Source organism: Ranitomeya variabilis, chromosome 6 (assembly GCF_051348905.1).
Source record: "Ranitomeya variabilis isolate aRanVar5 chromosome 6, aRanVar5.hap1, whole genome shotgun sequence".
Taxonomy (NCBI): Eukaryota; Metazoa; Chordata; class Amphibia; order Anura; family Dendrobatidae; genus Ranitomeya; species Ranitomeya variabilis.
In genome coordinates this window covers 455,390,329-455,412,835 of record NC_135237.1, presented here as the reverse complement: position 1 = coordinate 455,412,835, position 22,507 = coordinate 455,390,329, and the positions used below count along the sequence as shown (strand labels likewise).

Genomic DNA, 22,507 nt, shown 5'->3' with positions numbered 1-22,507 from the left:
CAAAAGTTTACACAGGGCAATACTGTTTGCTAAAAGTTAAGTATAAGTGATGGTAGCATTCACCTGAAGGTTTTGTGTTCAATCACAACACCCATAAAAGTGTGGAATGCCGCTGCTGCTGCCCAGTGGTGTTGTGGTGCTGCATCCCCGATGTATAATGGCAAAAATGGAAACTGACATGCTAAGGCAGGCAGTGCTGGAGGAATGAAGACCCTTGAGATTCCAAATTTTAATAATGCCAATGCATTTCTGTGCCAGGCCGGCACTTTTTTCATGGTATAAAAATCAATTGTGTAAGGTACAAAGACTTTTCCTATTTAAAACCTCCAGTTGTTGTACCCTGCACACTTGTTTTGTACACCTTGAGAAAGTCACTGGTCCGGGTCAGAAACTCATTGGCATTAATAAAATACGATTTGGAATCCAGAGGCCTACACATGACAGTTTCCATTTTTGCCAAGAGTTCATTTGTGGACTCCCCAATCTTCAGAAACTATCAGGTTTGTGACTATCAGGTTTGTTTTTCAGAGTCAGTGTTGGAAAGTAGTTTCTTACAGTTCCGAGCCCTATTCTTTAACTGTTCTAAGCCAGAATATGCCAAGAACCACTCAACTAAGTAAATAGAAATAACAGTCCATCATTATGCAAAAAACTACTATGAGCCGCATACAAATTGAAGAGACTTGTTTGGACCAACCAACTCTAGGACTGGACATTAGATCAGTGGAAATCTATACTGTGGTCTAATGAGTTAAAATTTTAGATTTGGTACCAACCGCCATGTTATTGTGAGACTCTCAAAAAGTGAACCGATGGTTTCTACATGTTTGCTGCCCACTGTGAAACATGGAGGGGAGGTGTGTTGGTGTGGGAGTGCTTTGCTGCCGACAATGTTGGTGATTTATTCCAAATTCAAGGCACAATTATCCAAGATGAGCATTTGGCAATAACTTGCAATCCTATCTGGTTTGTACTTGTAAGGGTTATGTGACTAAGAACAAGATGGATGGATTGCAGCGTCAGATGACATGATGATAGTTTGGGAAGACTTGAATTGCAGAGGAAAGGAGAAGCATCCAACAACTTCTCCGCACCTGATGTAAACTCATTCAAGATTGTTGGGAAGCTATTCAGGTGGCCATGAGATAAAGTTGCTCTAGAAAATGTTGACATTGAAAAGTTTTAATTAGAGTGAAAGGAATCCAAGGTTTAACACATATTCTGGTTTATTTCATGACTCATTTCCATATCTGTTGCTTTGTGGTTTGGTGCCTTTAGCCAGAATCTGCAATGTTCCAATAAGTACAACAGGTGACCAGTGAACAGGTGTGTCCAAACTTCTGACCAGTACTATATTGATATGGTGTTGATATGACTGGTCACGTATTTTACAATGCAATCATTCTGTCATTCTGTATATGTATTAGAACACAAAGAAAACTCACCTAATCCTTTTCCATCATGGCTTATTTCAATATGTGAGATTCTTCTTACATTCTTCGCTGTGATTGTAAATGTATCAACCTATTTGCAGAAAATGTAAAACATATTATGTACAACAATCAGAAATAAGTGATAAATTTACAATGTAAACTGTAAATATCTGGGCTTTGATGTTTTAATTCACATTATTCATATAATTTCATAGAATGCAGCAGCCCAACAGGATACAGTCATAATAAAATAAAAGAAATATTCACACATATGGTCATCAAAGAACTGACAAAAAGCACAATGTGATGTTCTAATCTAAGTCCAGTATTTATCTTTATTTTTGCTGGAAATCAGTTTACTACAGGGTCCAGAATAGTCTGACTTATAGACTCCATAGCTTGTCTGATCAGTCATGTATATTTTAGTAAGACATGCATATTTCAGTAAGGTTTTGACCTGGATGAGCCCTCTCACAAATAAATCTAAAGGACTGTGAAACACATCTATAGGCTAAAATTTTATTTTTGATACATTATTGGTATGTAAAAAACTCAAAGAAAGAAACATAATGATTCAATTTCCTGCAGTAAATAAACAGCATAGTGCATGAAAATAATATATGGTACTTAGTTATCATGTTTTTGATGCAAAAAATGCAAAAGCCATCCCACAACTTCACGGTGACCCTAATTGGGACAGTCCTAACTCTAATATTAAAAACTTTACCGTTTGTCAAGTGACATGCATGTGGATAAGGGCTGAGAAGGATTGGACCCAGCTAGGAGACACATCAATATAATGGCCAGCTCAAAGAAAAGGCAGGCCACAGGGTTGTGGTTAGATTGTGGTTAGGGTTAGTCTTGTGGTTAGGGTTGTGTTGGTGATACGGTTGTGTTGGGAGTACAGTTGTGTTGGGGTTACGGTTGGGGTTAGTGTGGTGTTGGGGTTAGGGTTGGGGTTGTGGTTAAGGTTGTGGTTACTGTTGTGTTGGGGTTATGGTTGTGGTTAGGGTTAGGGGTATAATGGGGTTAGGGTTGGGGTTACAATTGGGGGGTTTCCACTGTTTAGGAACAACAGGGGGTCTCCAAACGCAACATGGTGCCAGCTATTGATTACAGCCAATTTTGCATTCAAAAAGTCAAATGGTGCTCCCAAACAGCGGCTTTCCCCCATGTACGGGGTATTGGCGTACTCAGGAGAAATTGCTCAATAAATTCTGTGGTCCATTTTCTCCTCATACCCTTGTGAAAATAAAAAAGTTTGGGTCTAAAGTAATTATTTTATGAAAAAAGTTAAAATGTTAATTTTTTTCTTCCACATTTCTTGTGAAACACTTGAAGGGTTAATAGACTTCTTGAATATGGTTTTGCGCACCTTGAGGGGTGCAGTTTATAGAATGGTGTCACTTTTGAGTATTTTCTGTCATATTGACCCCCTAAAGTCACTTCATATGCAAAGTGGTCTCTAAAAAATGGTTTAGTAAATTTTGTTGGAAAAATGAGAAATCACTGGTTAATTTTTAACCCTTATAACGTTATAACAAAAAAAAATGATGTTTCCAAAATTGTGCTGATGCAAAGTTAACATGTGGTAAATGTTATTTATTAACTATTTTGTGTGATATGACTGTCTGATTTAAGGGCATAAAAATTAAAAGTTTGAAAACTGCAATTTTCAATTTTTTTTCCAAATTTCCATTATTTTCACAACGAAACGCAAGTTATATAGAAGTAATTTTACCACTAACATGAAGTACAATATGTCACGAAAAAACAGTCTCAGAATCAGTGGGATCTGTTGCAGTGTTCCAGAGCTATAACCTTATAAAGTGACAGTGGCCAGAATTGTAAAAAATTGCCCTGGTCCTGAAGGTCAAAATTGGCTCGGTCACTAAGGGGTAAAAGTTTTTAGTATAGGGGTCTTTTTGTCTTTGGCAATATGTAATTAATATTGGTTATCTCTACTTAGACTGTGGAACAGTAAATAAATAGGTCTCGATGCCAGTTTTCTGTCTCTGAAGTTAGACAAAAAAATTTGCGAATTTGCCATTTTCAAGCCCATACTGGCTAGTTACATCAATAAAAAAAGAGCCTGGTTGGGACAGGGCACGGCTAAACCTACCAGTCAATATTATGAAAAGTTAAAGGGGTTGTTTGTGCTTTCTGTATAATTTGTGTGTGTGCCTAGCATGCAGAATGCTGACAGTTTGTTATTTACTTCCTGTCAGCATTGTGCATGGTGTCCTAGGTATCACACCTAGTCATGTGAGCAGCTCTCTCCTGAGTCTGGAGACCCTCCCCCTCCTGCCTCATGCTCCAGCCTCCTTGTGCAGCTCACAGTGTGAGGCAGCAGGGGAATGACTCAGCTGATTGGAGGAACCAGGAAGGAAAAGGCTTCTACATAGATCAGTATAATGTGCAGTGTGCATCCATCCCTCTTTCATGTCTCCATCCATCCATACACACACACACACACACACACACATCCATACATACACACACACATATCCATATACACACACATCCATACACACATCCATCCATTTATACACACAAGCATCCATACACATACCCATACAGCCATACAAACACATCAATTTTTCCATCCACACACACATCACTATAGACTGGGGTTCTGCAGCAGCTGAAGTGAATTATGTGGTATACATGTACATATATATAAACACATCACCACAGACTCTTCTGTTCACAGTACTCCTATGTCAGGGGTAAAGTGGGAACATGTGATGCTCTATCACCACTGTGGATGTGATGTGGGGACATGTGAAGCTCTATAACCACTGTGGATGTGATGTGGAGACATGTGATGCTCTATCGCCACTGTACATGTTCTGTGGGGACATGTGACATTATCACCACTGTGGATGTGATGTTGAGACATGTGACACTATCACTACTGTGGACGTGATGTGGGGACATGTGAAGCTCTATCACCACTGTGGATGTGATGTGGAGACATGTGACGCTCTATCACCACTGTGGATGTGATGTGGAGATGTGACGCTCTATCACCACTGTGAATGTAATGTGGAGACATGGGAAGCTCTATCACCACTGTGGATGTGATGTGGGGACATGTGAAGCTCTATCACCACTGTGGATGTGATGTGGGAACATGTGACGCTCTATCACCACTGTGGATGTGATGTGGAGACATGTGACGCTCTATCACCACTGTGGATGTGATGTGGAGATGTGACGCTCTATCACCACTGTGGATGTAATGTGGAGACATGTGACGCTCTATCACCACTGTGGATGTGATATGGAGACATGTGACGCTCTATCACCACTGTGGATGTGATGTGGGGACATGTGAAGCTCTATCACCACTGTGGATGTGATGTGGGAACATGTGACGCTCTATCACCACTGTGGATGTGATGTGGAGACATGTGACGCTCTATCACCACTGTGGATGTGATGTGGAGATGTGACGCTCTATCACCACTGTGGATGTAATGTGGAGACATGGGAAGCTCTATCACCACTGTGGATGTGATGTGGGGACATGTGAAGCTCTATCACCACTGTGGATGTGATGTGGGAACATGTGACGCTCTATCACCACTGTGGATGTGATGTGGAGACATGTGACGCTCTATCACCACTGTGGATGTGATGTGGAGATGTGACGCTCTATCACCACTGTGGATGTAATGTGGAGACATGTGACGCTCTATCACCACTGTGGATGTGATATGGAGACATGTGACGCTCTATCACCACTGTGGATGTGATGTGGGGACATGTGAAGCTCTATCACCACTGTGGATGTGATGTGGGAACATGTGACGCTCTATCACCACTGTGGATGTGATGTGGAGACATGTGACGCTCTATCACCACTGTGGATGTGATGTGGAGATGTGACGCTCTATCACCACTGTGGATGTAATGTGGAGACATGTGACGCTCTATCACCACTGTGGATGTGATATGGAGACATGTGACGCTCTATCACCACTGTGGATGTGATGTGGGGACATGTGAAGCTCTATCACCACTGTGGATGTGATGTGGGAACATGTGACGCTCTATCACCACTGTGGATGTGATGTGGAGACATGTGACGCTCTATCACCACTGTGGATGTGATGTGGAGATGTGACGCTCTATCACCACTGTGGATGTAATGTGGAGCCATGTGACGCTCTATCACCACTGTGGATGTGATGTGGAGATGTGACGCTCTATCACCACTGTGGATGTAATGTGGAGACATGGGAAGCTCTATCACCACTGTGGATGTGATGTGGGGACATGTGAAGCTCTATCACCACTGTGGATGTGAGATGTGACATTTGACACTATCACCACTGTGGATGTGATGTGGGAATATGTGACGCTCTATCACCACTGTGGATGTGATGTGGAGACATGTGACGCTCTATCACCACTGTGGATGTGATGTGGAGATGTGACGCTCTATCACCACTGTGGATGTAATGTGGAGACATGTGACGCTCTATCACCACTGTGGATGTGATATGGAGACATGTGACGCTCTATCACCACTGTGGATGTGATGTGGGGACATGTGAAGCTCTATCACCACTGTGGATGTGATGTGGGAACATGTGACGCTCTATCACCACTGTGGATGTGATGTGGAGACATGTGACGCTCTATCACCACTGTGGATGTGATGTGGAGATGTGACGCTCTATCACCACTGTGGATGTAATGTGGAGACATGGGAAGCTCTATCACCACTGTGGATGTGATGTGGGGACATGTGAAGCTCTATCACCACTGTGGATGTGAGGTGGAGACATTTGACACTATCACCACTGTGGATGTGATGTGGGGACATGTGAAGCTCTATCACCACTGTGGATGTGATGTGGGGACATGTGAAGCTCTATCACCACTGTGGATGTGATGTGGAGACATGTGATGCTCTATCACCACTGTGGATGTGATGTGGAGACATGTGATGCTCTATCACCACTGTGGATGTGATGTGGAAACATGTGATGCTCTATCACCACTGTGGATGTGATGTGGGGACATGTGACGCTCTATCACCACTGTGGATGTGATGTGGGGACATTTGACACTATCACCACTGTGGACGTGATGTGGAGACATGTGAAGCTCTATAACCACTGTGGATGTGATGTGGGGACATTTGACACTATCACCACTGTGGATATAATGTGGGGACATGTGAAGCTCTATCACCACTGTGGATGTGATGTGGAGACATATGAAGCTCTATAACCACTGTGGATGTGATGTGGGGACATTTGACACTATCACCACTGTGGATGTGATGTGGGGACATGTGACGCTCTATCACCACTGTGGATGTGATGTGGGGACATTTGACACTATCACCACTGTGGATGTGATGTGGGGACATGTGACGCTCTATCACCACTGTGGATGTGATGTGGGGACATGTGAAGCTCTGTCACCACTGTGGATGTGATGTGGGGACATGTGAAGCTCTATCACCACTGTGGATGTGATGTGGAGACATGTGAAGCTCTATCACCACTGTGGATGTGATGTGGAGACATGTGACGCTCTATCACCACTGTGGATGTGATGTGGAGACATGTGACGCTCTATCACCACTGTGGATGTGATGTGGGGACATGTGAAGCTCTATCACCACTGTGGATGTGATGTTGAGACATGTGACACTATCACCACTGTGGATGTGATGTGGGGACATGTGAAGCTCTATCGCCACTGTGGATGTGATGTGGGGACATGTGACGCTCTATCACCACTGTGGATGTGATGTGGGGACATGTGAAGCTCTATCACCACTGTGGATGTGATGTGGGGACATGTGACGCTCTATCACCACTGTGGATGTGATGTGGGGACATTTGACACTATCACCACTGTGGATGTGATGTGGGGACATGTGAAGCTCTATCACCACTGTGGATGTGATGTTGAGACATGTGACACTATCACCACTGTGGATGTGATGTGGGGACATGTGAAGCTCTATCACCACTGTGGATGTGATGTGGGGACATGTGACGCTCTATCACCACTGTGGATGTGATGTGGGGACATTTGACACTATCACCACTGTGGATGTGATGTGGGGACATGTGAAGCTCTGTCACCACTGTGGATGTGATGTGGGGACATGTGAAGCTCTGTCACTACTGTGGATGTGATGTGGGGACATGTGAAGCTCTATAACCACTGTGGATGTGATGTGGGGACATGTGAAGCTCTATCACCACTGTGACTGTGATGTGGGGACATGTGAAGCTCTATCACCACTGTGGATGTGATGTGGGGACATTTGACACTATCACCACTGTGGATGTGATGTGGGGACATGTGAAGCTCTGTCACCACTGTGGATGTGATGTGGGGACATGTGAAGCTCTGTCACCACTGTGGATGTGATGTGGGGACATGTGAAGCTCTATCACCACTGTGGATGTGAAGTGGAGACATGTGATGCTCTATCACCACTGTGGATGTGATGTGGGGACATTTGACAGTATCATCACTGTGGATGTGATGTGGGGACATGTGAAGCTCTATCACCACTGTGGATGTGATGTGGGGACATTTGACACTATCATCACTGTGGATGTGATGTGGAGACATGTGAAGCTCTATCACCACTGTGGATGTGCTGTAGAGACATGTGAAGCTCTATCACCACTGTGGATGTGATGTGGGGACATGTGAAGCTCTATCACCACTGTGGATGTGATGTTGAGACATGTGACACTATCACCACTGTGGATGTGATGTGGGGACATGTGAAGCTCTATCACCACTGTGGATGTGATGTGGGGACATGTGATGCTCTATCACCACTGTGGATGTGATGTGGGGACATTTGACACTATCACCACTGTGGATGTGATGTGGGGACATGTGAAGCTCTGTCACCACTGTGGATGTGATGTGGGGACATGTGAAGCTCTATCACCACTGTGGATGTGATGTTGAGACATGTGACACTATCACCACTGTGGATGTGATGTGGGGACATGTGAAGCTCTATCACCACTGTGGATGTGATGTGGGGACATGTGACGCTCTATCACCACTGTGGATGTGATGTGGGGACATTTGACACTATCACCACTGTGGATGTGATGTGGGGACATGTGAAGCTCTGTCACCACTGTGGATGTGATGTGGGGACATGTGAAGCTCTGTCACTACTGTGGATGTGATGTGGGGACATGTGAAGCTCTATAACCACTGTGGATGTGATGTGGGGACATGTGAAGCTCTATCACCACAGTGACTGTGATGTGGGGACATGTGAAGCTCTATCACCACTGTGGATGTGATGTGGGGACATTTGACACTATCACCACTGTGGATGTGATGTGGGGACATGTGAAGCTCTGTCACCACTGTGGATGTGATGTGGGGACATGTGAAGCTCTGTCACCACTGTGGATGTGATGTGGGGACATGTGAAGCTCTATCACCACTGTGGATGTGAAGTGGAGACATGTGATGCTCTATCACCACTGTGGATGTGATGTGGGGACATTTGACAGTATCATCACTGTGGATGTGATGTGGGGACATGTGAAGCTCTATCACCACTGTGGATGTGATGTGGGGACATTTGACACTATCATCACTGTGGATGTGATGTGGAGACATGTGAAGCTCTATCACCACTGTGGATGTGATGTGGGGACATGTGAAGCTCTATCACCACTGTGGATGTGATGTGGGGACATGTGAAGCTCTATCACCACTGTGGATGTGATGTGGGGACGTGTGAAGCTCTGTCACTACTGTGGATATGATGTGGGGACATGTAACGCTCTGTCTGTTTTTAATAACCAGCAAAGGAAAAGCAAGTGCAGCGCCCCAGAGTCCTGGTCGTTGCAGTACTGTGGCTCCGCCACTAAGGGGAGCTACGGTGCGTCCGATGGCACTAAAGGAGTTCATCTGATCAGGTATCACAGACACCAATACATTTCACAGCTGGGCCTCCGGGGGGAGCTAAGGGTTCTATTCACTAGGCCACTCCCCACCATAGTGGGTAAACTGGGGGTCAGGCAGGAAGTTAGATCAGAAAGCTGACTGGATTGGACGAAGCAACACCTGGTGGCAGAGGGTGTTGTGGAGGAAGAGACAGTAGGGTCTCTGTCAGGGGTGGGATCCTGACAGAGGCTTGGCATTGAAAAGAACGTAACGGGTCCGCGCCAGCTCCGGGAAGCGGCGGGACCCAAGAAAGGACTAGAAGCGAGATAGATTGTGCTGAGTGAGAAACGAGATCAAGCAATAGGAGAATACCAGTAGGGGTCATGCTGTAAGACCGGAGCAACACCCTACTGAGGCGCATTACCGGTGGCCGGAACGCCGAGGGAGTGGAATAACATTCAGCTTCAAGCAATACTCCAAACAGCGGCAGGGCAGTCAGTCTCAGGCGGGCTGTCTCACCTAAATCACCTATGAAGTCTTGGGAGGCAATTGCGGGAGAGGGGCGACTCTAGGGTCCCGGAAGAACTCCAGGCCTACCCGACAAACGGGTGCCGTTCTAACTGTGACATCAGGAAGGGACGGATGATTAGCAGAAGATCAGTTAATCGAGTTGTTGTGAGGGAACTTAAGAAACAGACACAACAGTTGTGGGGTACTTTCCGTAAGCATAGCAGGGAAGGACTACAACACATAGCGCTAAGAAGGAAGGCACCGATTTCCACCTGGGAAGAGAACTCTGGAGGTGCCATTGGACCGGTCAGACTTGCGCAGCCTGGGGAACCGTATTCTGGACTGAGGACCCAGAGATCTTCAGTAAAGAGGCAAAGAGACTGCAACCTGGTGTCCTCGTTATTTACCGCGACCTGCACCCCACAACTGCACCGTTACAACACCACTTATTGCACCGGACGTCCCCCACTGACAGACAGGGCCACGGACCGGGTCTAGCCACCGTGACAACCCCAGAACTGATAACTCAGAGGCCCGGCTCCGGGTACCCCTCGGCCCTGCGGCGGTGTGGGGGCGCTCCACAGGCAGCTGGAGGCTGTGAAGGACCATGGATATTGGCCTCTTCCCAGCATAATAAGACCAGCTCAGAGCTGTCTGCTTTCCTTTGGCTGGTTGTTAAATAAAAAGGGGGTCCGCACGTTATTTTGAAAAATTATTTTTTTATTTTACACTATGAGGCCAGGTCATGTGGTGTGTCGGCCAATCACAGCAATGCCATTACTTGGCATGGCTGTGATGGGGCCGGAAGTGCCCACAGTCATAAAGGTTGTTCATTGGCTGTGCTGCAGCCATTCAACAAGCTTTGTTAGGCTGCTGAACCTGAGCAGTAAAACAGACGTACAGTAAGAAGTCCTTGTCTGGGGTTCGGTACCTAACCGCTGCTTTGATGTGCCATGCCTTCAGCTGACAAGCCCTGTAATATACTTTCTAATGATCAGCACATTGCATTTCTTATTTGCTGAATGAATGGCAATTCAAATCTGCATTTAGACAGAGAGTAGAGTGAAGTCTGATCTGAGCATGCATTCTCAGACTGCTGTTACTCAAGGGGTTTAAATCTAACGTCTTTTTCTCCTCTTTCAGGTAACATCGGGGTCTTATCTACAGCATTACAGAATGCTGTAGATAAGCCCCTGATGACGGTGAACTTACCTCACCATCGATTTTGGGGGTGACAGGTTCCCTTTAAATTAGTAGCGAAATACCTCCTTTAAGTGGCGTGTGCTTTTTAATGAATTAGGTGCATCTTACTCCAGCGGTCATGTTCATTAAGATTTGGAAGCACAACACCAGTGTTATAAAATAGGCTATTAGTTATTATTGGTTATAATCCAGCATTTATTAATAGTCACGTATATTGAGGTCACTTGGACATTACTAAGGCTGTGTTAGCAATAAAGTGGTTGGCAGGGGTTAAATACAGTCCTAGGATACAGAGTTTTGCACATGTCTTTTATGGGCAATTGGAAGCGTTGAAGTATTGTGATTCGCATGTACTTGACTTACTGTGAAATGATTAAAAAAAATAAATGCGACAAATCTGGCAAATTCGAATTACGGTACATAAGATTTGCTCATTTCTCCCAAAGATTGCAGCTGTGGCAGCAATGAAAAAATCATATATATTAATTACAGTCTGATTATTATGACAAAAATCTATGAATAATAAAGAAAATCAGTAATCTTGAAACATTATTTCCATGAGCCACTATATTTCATGAAAACGTGTCAATGAGAACAAAATGCAAAGCAGCAAGTGGCAAACATCAGTGATTGTCCTCATATAATCGTCTTTAGTCTATCTTGAATTGCCTAATGTATGCTAGCAGAAATAATTACTGAGAGGGATCAAGTACTTCTAATGGGCAAATAAATGTTACCAACTGTGAACTATAAATGCAAAATATTCTAAATGGGGAGAAAGTAACAAAATGCAGATACAAATTATTTCACTGTGTGTGATTTCTCTATTAAGCTTCATGTGTTTGTTATATCAGCTCAAAATACTAGACTCTAATTAGTGACTCACGAGTACAGTCTAGGGAATCCCGGCCAGAATATGTTGTCTGCATCTACACAGTCTGTGCTTGTAATGTCAGGATGATAGAACTAAAGAAAAAATCTGGTTGGAGTAAAAGATCTGGTCGCAGTGTGATACCATTTGCTGTAAAGCTTGTAGATATTCCTACTTTTAATGCACGGTTTATGCTTTCAAAGACTAATTTGTAATATCTATCCTCTTTTTAAGTGTGCAAAATTGTTATTTTCATATGCTTTTCAGCTGCAAATCTCACTTGTTAAGCATCAACATACAGTACAAATAAAACATTACATTGACTTTCTTTTTTAATAATTGTATTTGCAAGAACGGAGGGAAATTTATCCTGTTTACTTACTGCCCTGTTTCCCGGATATTGCTTGTAACATTTGTGTGTGAACACGCTCTTGCCACGTCCACTAGGTGGCGCAGCATTAAGGCCACGATTGTAGATGGGCAGCGCAAGCGTTGCTGAGCTAAAACCTCGTCCTGCTTAATTGTGTCCTTCCCATTTTTCTGTTTTGTTCGGGTACTTCAGTGGTCAACTTCAGTTAGTTCTCTGCTGGGGCCAGGGGCAGGATTCTTTGCTATTATAACCCTCGGCAGACAGTTAGAGCTTTGCTACTGGTTCTGTTGTATATCCTGCTGCATTAGTATATCTCTTGTTATTGACCCCTGCTTGATCTCTGACTACCCTGACCTTCTGGCCGATAGTCCAGTTCTACTGACAGTGTCACTGCTGCGGTCTATCCAGTCTCCTAGGTAAGAAGTGGTGTCATTATAAGCTCTGTTCTACAGAGCTCAAAATCTCCACTCAATCCAGCCAGCAACAATGTCGCTATACTCCTCTGATCCTGCAATGAAAACACTGCCTCTGCTTGCAGCATCGGAGGACTCAGGGGTCAGGCCAACTGTAGGACAATGCCGCTTGATAAAATTGTCAATCATCAATCCCCTGCCTCCTGCTTGCCAGAGAACTGTGTACTCCTGAAATTTGATGTTGCCAAATGACTGCCAAGAATTTACCCAACCTAAAGGAAGAGTGGGTTGTATAGATAACTCTGAATGTTAGCAATGAGAAGCTGTGCTATTGTGGGTAACTTTAATTGCATTAACTTTTTCTAGAATGGAATTTTTCAATATTTTTATGCATGGCAACCACCCCTTCTAAAATTAAATTATGAACAAGAATATAATAACACATTTTGCAATATATATTTAAAGCACAGGATAAGAACTTGTTCAGATGAGCGTACAGCATATATTGTCAGCGTGTTATTCATCTGTTCAATGGACAGCAAACCGACTCAATAAAACAGTAATCTGTTGATGCACACAAGCAATTTTTCATAAGGAACAATGGTTTGTGTGAACAAATGACATCACACACTAATCTGGTCTGTATTATGGACCAGGCTTGTGGATGTCAATAGGAGGCAGCTCTCTCGCTTGTACACTATGTTGACAGACACTCAAAACTGCAGATGTGGTGCCCCTGAGGGTTCAAGTCGCCACAAAGGTACTGCACCTCAGCCAGAGGTGTGGTACCCTGCTCTCAGGTAAGGAGGGGGGCACTACCCAGAATCCAGACACTCGCATCCAACACCAGACCTCTCAGGCGCAGGGAGGGACTAGGTAGAGAGTGTAGGTGGAGAGGGTAGGGTGGTCATGGAAACAGGAGGGAGGAGGGAGTTAGAGAGTGAGACAGTTGGAGCTGGGGACTCGAGGAGTGAGGAGCTCATCCCAGTACCAGAAGACAGAGCGAGAAAAGTTGCAGAAAGTGAGAGAGAAAGAAGGGGTCCTAGGGGCATGGGTAGTGAGAAGTCAACCCATGGAGCCCGTATCCACGTTGACCATCACCAGGTGGAGGGACCAGGTCGCAGTAGGGGAACTGGCCCCTAATCTAGTGGAGGAACTGCAAGTCCCAGCTAGGAACCTGGAGGCTGTCATGTCTGCAAGTGTGACAGCCACGTGCGCATCTATTTCGCTGAAAAGGTAGACACAGAGGGTCCAGGCGACAGTGAAGACGTTGCTCGACAGGACCCGCGACTACTGGCTTGAGACACTGGATGTGCAGCACAGGGCAGGAGAGGAGAGAGCCAGCGCAGTGAGTCGGCCAGGAAAGGCACGTATGTGGCACACCCAGCTGGGTGCCATGAAGAAGTGTGAATAAAAGTGTGGAAACTGCACCCTGCTGTGTCTTCTGAATTATTGCCGCGCCACCTGCCCCGTACCACAACACTCACCATCACATTTGACGCCATAGCTGCCCTGGGGCCTAGCTCTACCCGTGGAGAGCTGTACCAACTCTGCTGCATCACCATCTGCCTCAGAGGATTTGCACCGCAGCATCGGCTATCCCTGCCAGAACACCATGGGTGGCATCACGAACAATCCCCTTTCCCTTTAATAACTTTATTTCCATTATTAATCCCCCTTCTGATTGCACGCCCAGGAGACAGACCGGGTCACCACTGCCGTGACCACCCCTTTAAGAACCGTCCGACCTGGTTCCGAGTACCCCACGGCCCAGGGGGAAGTTGAACAGACATAGCCTGAGTTTTATTATAGTCATGTGAACCCAGCCAAAGGCTAAGTTCACATGTGCATATGAAAAATTATCTGTTTCTTATCCAATAAACCAGAAGCTTTTTTGATCCATATGGTGGCCCATGTGTCATCCATATGACCATGTTTGTCATCCATATTTTTACATCCACAAATTAAAAAATAATACAAGGCTAAATGCAGTTTCCTACGTAATATTTACAATGGATACATTAAAAATGGAGTCAATATGGATTGTGTACGTATAGTATGAGGTTTTTTTTGCACACTAATTGAAATCTATGGCCGAGTCTCATCTGAAAAATTGATGGAACTAGTAGTTGATAAACTACCGCGTTGATTAACTGTCCATGTGAATTTAGCACAGGACATGGCAAGTAAACCCCATAGGAATACTGTACACTATCCAGGGTAAAGATACAAAACGTTGAACATCTAGGATCTAGGGCTCGGGGGATTGAATTTAAAAAACAATGATTTGCTTGGAGGAATAACACTTGGGATTTAAGTGTGACCAGGGCAGAACATGAATGGTATTAATAATTTAAACCTTAGAGTGATGCTCCTATTTAAGAATTGGACACTAAATTATTTAACCTGATAATGACCAAAAGCTGCAAGTTATTGAGCTTGGTCAATAAGGGGCTTAAATCCCACACCATTGTAAATTTATGGTGCAGGATTGAAGTTCCTGCTCCTGTTATCTATTCGAATAAGTTGGATTGCAAGCTGTCAAGGAGAGCTGGGGACCATTTCTCACCATTTTTGTCCTCTCTACTGCATAGTGCTCAATGATTGTTGCTGTATGTAGCGAACAGAAGCATCACACAACCACCATATGTCTGTCTCGGATAGTAGAGCTGCTACGAGACCCAGGTCAGCTCTGCTAGTTTCCTGAGTTATTAGAAGAGGCCATTTTCAGAGTCAAAGTGGTCAGTTCAAAATCAGGTAGTATTTTGTGATGAGCGAATAGCATTGTTGCTTGAGTCTCCCCGAGCATGCTCAGGTGATCTCCGAGTATTTTGTAGTGCTCGGACATTTAGTTTTCATCTCCTCAGCTGCATGATTTACGGCTGCTGGACAGCCTGAATACATGTGGGAATTCCCTAACAAACAGGCATTCCTCATATGTATTCAGCCTGGCTAGCAGCCGTAAATCATGCAGCTGAGGTGAGGAAAACTAAATGTCCGAGCGCTACAAAATACTCGGAGATCACCCGAGCAGCAATGCTATTCACTCATCACTAGTAGTATTGTAATTCCCAAATACAGCTCTGGCAAAAATTAAGAGACCACTGGAAAATGTTCAGTTTGTCTGTTTTTTCTCTTTAGAGGTATATTTTTGAGTAAAATGTAAATTGTTCTTTTAGTCTATAAACTTCAGATAACATGTCTCCAAATTTCCAAGCAATAAATTTTGTATTTTTTTTCTGACAAAGAAAAATGGTAAAAATTAACAAAAACAACAATAGTGCTTTCAGACCTCAAATAATGCAAAGAAAACAAGTTCATAATCATTGAGATACAAAAATACTAATGTTTTAACTCAGGAATAGCTCAAAAATCAATATTTTGTGGAATAACCATGATTTTTAATCACAGCTTTCATGCGTCTTGGCATGCTTTCCACCAGTCTTTCACACTGCTTCTGGAGCAAAAATGTGTGCAGTTCTTCTTTGTTTGATGGCTTGTGACTATCCATCATCCTCTTGATTACATTCCAGAGGTTTCAATGGGGTTCAGGTCTGGAGATTGGGCTGCCCATGACAGGGTTTTGATGTGGTTGTCTCTTAATTTTTGCCAGAGCTGTAGATATCTGGAATTGTAGAGCTATGAACCTTAATCCTTTGATTAGACAGGTAGAGGAAAATTAGAGATGATGGCAATGCGTATTTTCTATCCACAAGAAAATGAGGACGTAGATGACTGTGTTCTTAGTTTATGTAATTCTCACACTCCTAAAAGAGAAACACAACATTTTTGTGTAGAACATTTTTTCTCTTACCTTCCCTTTTTGAAAGGGTTTGATATCTCCCAGTGGTTGTTTAAGCTGTACAGGTCCAAACGAATTTCCATTATCAGAAAATAAAACAATGAAAACATTGGCATCGGTGCCTGCTCTGCTTATGTCCCCCGTATATACGAGAATCGTAAGTGTCTCTACATGTTCTTCAACAGTTCCTGTATCATTGGAGGTCAGTAACAAGTCATTACCAGTTTCCTCTACCTGGTCATGGACAACTTGAGAAATGCAAACTTCTTTTCTTGTCTCTGTTTTTTCGCTCTCAATTGAAAAGTTCCTAGGCACATTATCAAATCCAGAAGAAAGGGTTATAAAAACAAACAATTATAACATGTTAGCTACTCAAAACCTATTTTAATTACTGATTTTACTATTAAGGAGGATTATAAGGCTAATTTTACTTTAAGAATGCAAATAAAAACAAGATAGTTGTGTATATCATAGATACAGTACTTAAATATCCCACTAATACGAATGTATATACAGCGGGTGACATAAGTATTGAACACGTCACCAAATTTTCTAAAGGTGCTATTGGCATGAAATTCTCACCAGATGTCGGTAATAACTCAGCCAATCTGCACAAACAAAAAAAAAATCAAACCATAGATCTTCATAAGTTAAGTTATGGTGTAATAATGAAAAATAACACAGGAAAAAAGTATTGAACACATGCAGGGCCGACGTTAGGCTGAATGTTGTCCTGTGCAGCAATGCTCTTTGGTGCCCCGAATACCGTACATGAGCTGCATATTTGTATATGGTAGGAACCGTACACAGTGTATGGAGCTGTGATCTGCTTCACTTCTGGCTGAATAGAGACCTGCATACAGCTGAACATGGGGTGTCAGACCCCAAACCATCTGACATGGATGATTTATCCAAATGATAAGGATACAGATACGTCATCAATCTAAGATCTGGACAACCCCCCTTTGATTAGTATGTACAATGTACATTTATGGGTGAGTGCATGCACAATGCAGATGTTTCATATGAATAGTAGCTTGGTGTTAATTTAAATGTCAAGTGTGATAATGTTTGCAGAGACGTTGAATATAAGGCTTTGCACACACAGAGTTTTTTTGAGGAAGGCAAATGAAACTGCTTCTGGAAGCCCTCTTTCTTTGGGGAGTTATTGACTTATTGTTCTCCCAGAGATCATGTCAACTGGTGGCTTTATCATAGAAAACATAGTTGTGACCAACTGAGCGAGATCTTCTGTGTATGGGAGAGTTGGATGAGATGGTGAAACCATCGCTCGGCCAACCACCATCTAATGTGCATGTGGGCCTATGTTATGTTATGTTCAGCTGGAGTGATAGTGTTTATTGTAACTCAGTAAGTATTAATCATGTTGCACCAAGTTTACCTATCCGCAGAATAGGGGATAACTTTCCGAATGCTGCGTGGACCAGCCACTGAAAACCCCACTGATCTTGTGAAGAGGGTTTTGTAGGGCCCTGTTAGAAGGGAGCAAGTGACCATGCACTCCTCCACTCTATTTAATCTCAATGGAAGTGCTAGAAAGAGGCGAGCACAGAACTCACTTATCTCCTACACTCCTATTGTGAATTGATGGAGTGCTGTTACTTATGCTCAACCTCAGCTCCTTTCACATGTTTCTCTTCAGAGCGCTATTTTCGGGATCGGTGGGAGACTCAGTGGTAGACATCCAACAATCGGCAAGTTATTCCCTATCCTGTAATAGGGGAAGCTTGGTAAAACAATAATTCCCCAATAAACATTAGACAGCTGATGGATAAGACTGTTTGGCCAAGCACTACTATGTTCTCATTGAACCTGTGATTGTCTGATCACTTGTGCAATATACCGTAATATCTCAGTATTGCTCTATATAGCAAAGGTCATCTTTGAAGCCCAGACGCGGCTGAGTTTCAACAGAGCCCTGTGATAGCATGCATGGGGGATTAAAACAGACCCCTGGCTGCCTGCATATTGCAGGGCAGCCGATAGGGAACTTAGAATGATGCACCCCTATGCTGGTACATTGTTAAAAGGGTTGTCCAGTCTTTTACTAAAAGTCTGCAGACACTCTGTCACTGCAGACATTTGAATCCTCACAGCGTGCATCACCTGCTGTAAGGACTCTGCATTGTTGATGGTTAGAGTGGGCAGTCACGTGACCACAAGTATGTGTTTTCCATACTTTTGGCCACAATTAGACTAAACGTGCAAAGCATTGCTCAACACACGTCTAGCTGGAATGTGGCCGGAAGGATAGAATTCATCTACTTGTGGTCACATGACCGCCCACTCTCAACGTCAACAGCGGAAAATTCTAACAGAATGTGTTGCATGCTGTGAGGATTCAGAAGTCTGCAGTCACATAGAACTCTGTTGAAATAGTACAAGCAATCAGACAATGAGTGACTGCAAACTTTTAGCAAAAGGCTGGACAACACCTACAACTGGGCTGAGCCCGCACTATACCCAGCAAATAACTCACGACACGAGTATATAGTATAGTGTATAGTATATAGTATAGTATATAGTATACATAGTGCAGGCTTAGCCTGTGAGCCAACCCTATAACCTGCTCCTGAATTACGCCGTACATGCGCAGCAAATGTCGGAAAGGGGTTAAAGTGATCATAACACCTGATGGCAAACCTGAGTGGGGCGGAGTTAGAGTTTTTATTAGTAACATTTTGGGGTACATAATATTTTTGATAACTTTTAGTATAAAGCTGGGATCATATTCTTGAGCACTTACATCGGGTTTCTGTGTAAATCCCATGAACATGCAATTCAGAAAAAAAACCTACGAAACCACTCACTATATTGAGGCAGATGGAGACACTGCGCACAACATTTGGCGTGTGTTCCAGTGGTATCCATCTTTTTAGTCGTGTACAGATCAGTGGTTGCCCACACTTGGGCTGTAAAAAAAGTCTAAAATGACGAGACTCTGCCGGAACAGAGACCATGGTGTTTGTCGTACAAAATAAATACGGTAATGTGACAGTTTTATAGTTCAGGTCATTCTGAATGCTGTGATACCAATTTGTTTTACGAATTGGCTTTTCATGATTTTTGTGTTCTTTTGTGGCTTTTTTTTACTTTTTTCATATTTTATTTTAAATTTTTTCACTTAGTACCACTGTGGGACACTTTGATAGTTGATCTCATGCATTGCAGTACTCATGTACTGCAGTGCCTGAGACCTGTTACTATCTAACTGACACAGCCTGTTCGATATGGTTTCTAGTTGGATCTAACAGGTCACAGGTACCCTGTGGTCATTAGATGACCTTGGGTTGCAATGAGAACTATCGGCACCTGCGATTACTAGACCTAGGGGCCGATGATGTTAAAGGGGGTCTTTTAGCCACTTATGCGCTGCTGTAGTTATTGACAGCAGCATTTAAGGGGTTAATCAGCCAAAATCCATTTTAAAACCGGTCAGGGACAATGCCACAAGGTGTTACCTCTCATATGCAGCTGTCATCCGGATTTTTGCCTCTGGGGAGCTTATCCACTTAATCCTTGCTACTGTGAAAAAGTGGCGCTAAGGATTAAGGTCACATATTGACCGCCATAAAAACATGTTAAGGCTATTTTGACATGTTGAGTTTTGCTGCGTTTCTTTAATGAAAATTTTAACCTGCGGTTTACAGTAGCAGAAAGTCTATGAGATTTCAGAAATCTCATGCACACAGCTTATTTTTTTCCCCTGACTGATTTGGAAAACTGCTGCGTTTTTGCGAACTGCAGAATGTCACGTCTTTCAGTGTTTTTCACCTATTGATAGTAATGAGTAAGGCCAAAAATGCAGCAAAAAACCCACAAGTATCAGGTTTTGCTGCGTTTTTATGCAGAAACTTTGAGGAAGTTGCATCATGTTTTTTTTTTGTTGGGGGGGTGGCACTAAACTTTATCAGCATGGACAAGAAACAATAAAAGCGCAGCCAAACCAGCTTTTTGTAAGCAGCTTCTTTATTGCCATGGGAGCAGGTTTTGCAAGTTGAAAAAGACGCATTACAAATGCAATGTGTGAACATAGCCACATATTGCATGTTCTTCTGCCCATTACATGCCACCATAAATCCACATTCACACATAGAAACACACACAGAAACTAATACACACACAAATAAACACACACACACCGAAACACACACATAGAAACATACACATAGAAACATACACATACACACATAGAAACACACACATAGAAACACACACACTCACACAGAAACACCCAGAAACAAACACACACATAGAAACTCACACACACATAGAAACACACAGACATACACAAACATTCACAGAAACAGACAAACACATAGAAACACACACACATACACATAGAAACACACACGCTTGCAACACCCCAGGTAACTGGTTGCTGCAGTGATGTTGCCTTCCCTTCAAGGAGGGTGATGTCACGCTTGGAGGTAAGGGAGATTCTCTATGTCAGGTAAGGCACTTGCATTCAACACATCTGAATCTAGGCCAGGTGGGGGAGCTCAGAACCCGGATTCAGGGGAGCTTCCTTACACTTTATGTATCCTGGTCTGGAGGAGGAGTCAGTCAGTCTGAGAGATGAGAAGAGAGTAGAAGGACATCTGGAGCAGATGTAGGGGCCGAGCAGCCACGAGGGAGCTGCTACCCCTGGAAAGAGGGAGAATCTGAAGGAGAGTTGAATGGTGGAGGAGCTTCGAGGAAAGAAGCACAGAGGAGGAAGAGGCTCAGGAGGGGAACAGCGGAAGGACACCCTAGGAGCCAGAGCGCAGAAACTGGGTACCGGGAGCCCGAGTTCATGTTGTTCTCCAGGATGCGTGACAGATCCAGAGGGCATAGGACTGTATGTCAATTGCCTGCATCAAGTCTGAGGTGAAGTAGTGACCTCAGAGCCCGGGTCATGATAGAGATCCTATAAATAGGCTCAAACTGCCTATTGTACAGACATCTGTCTTAGGACAGGAGAGAGGGGACTTGCAGTAAGCTTCAAGCGGCAGGGACCTAATCAACTAAATAGCAGAAATAGGAAAGGCTTATGGACCTCACCTGTGAGAGAGATCTCCTATTGCCTCCAAGCCGGCCGGACCACAGCTACCCTGCACTTGGTACCCTGGACTGAGGACTACTACTACCATCAGTAAACCAGGTAAAGACTGCAAACCTGTGTCCTCGTTCTTTGCTATACCATCCACCACACCATCGGTGCCCTACACTTGGGAAGTCCTGGGGACCCCACTTCACCTGTGGGAAGCTGTTGTGAATTCCGTTCTCGGGCTCCCTCCTGTGGTCGTGAATGGTACTTTGGTGAGTTCTGTCCTTGGACACCCTCTGGTGGCTTTGAGTGGAACTGCTGATCTTTGAGGTTGGCTTTCTCAGCTGCCCTCGTTTATTGCTTCTGCTGGCTTCCCTATTTAACTCTGCCCAGGTCGTTAGTTCATGCCAGCTGTCAATGTCTCAGTACTGGTTCAGATCTCTCTTGGATTTCTCAGATGACCTGTCTACTCCAGCAGAAGCTAAGTCCTTGCTAGTCATTTGTTGTTCATCGGTTTTTGAATATATTTTTCAGTACATGCTATGTTTCTAGTCCAGCTTGCTAGTATGATATTTCCTTGCTAGCTGGAAGCTCTGGGGGTGCAGAGCTGCACCTCCACACCATGAGTCGGTGTGGAGGTCTTTTTGCACACTCTGCGTGGTTTTTGTAGTTTTTAATACTGACCGCATAGTTCCCTTTCCTATCCTCTGTCTATCTAGAGAAGATTCGGCCTCCTTTGCTAAAATCTGTTTCATTCCTGTGTTTGTTACTTCCCTCTTAACTCACAGTTAATATTTGTGGGGGGCTACCTTTACTTTGGGGAATTTCTCTGAGGCAAGGTAGGCTGCTATTTCTATCTTTAGGGGTAGTTAGCTCTTAGGCTGTGAAGAGGCGTCTAGGGAGAGTTAGGTACGCTCCACGGCTATTTCTAGTGTGTGTGATAG

At 43.9% G+C, this 22,507-nt stretch overlaps 1 protein-coding gene across 1 annotated transcript in view; it reads right to left on the bottom strand.

The window, feature by feature from the left end:
* The window catches only part of RP1 (RP1 axonemal microtubule associated), a 729,254-nt gene that overhangs the window by 31,056 nt on the left and 675,691 nt on the right, over window positions 1-22,507 (bottom strand). Inside the window, exons 56-57 of the mRNA XM_077271713.1 lie at window positions 16,526-16,820; window positions 1,446-1,524 (exon numbers count right to left, since the gene is read on the bottom strand). Of these exons, the coding sequence (XP_077127828.1) occupies window positions 1,446-1,524; window positions 16,526-16,820 (374 nt within the window). The remainder of the gene's footprint in view (window positions 1-1,445; window positions 1,525-16,525; window positions 16,821-22,507) is intronic.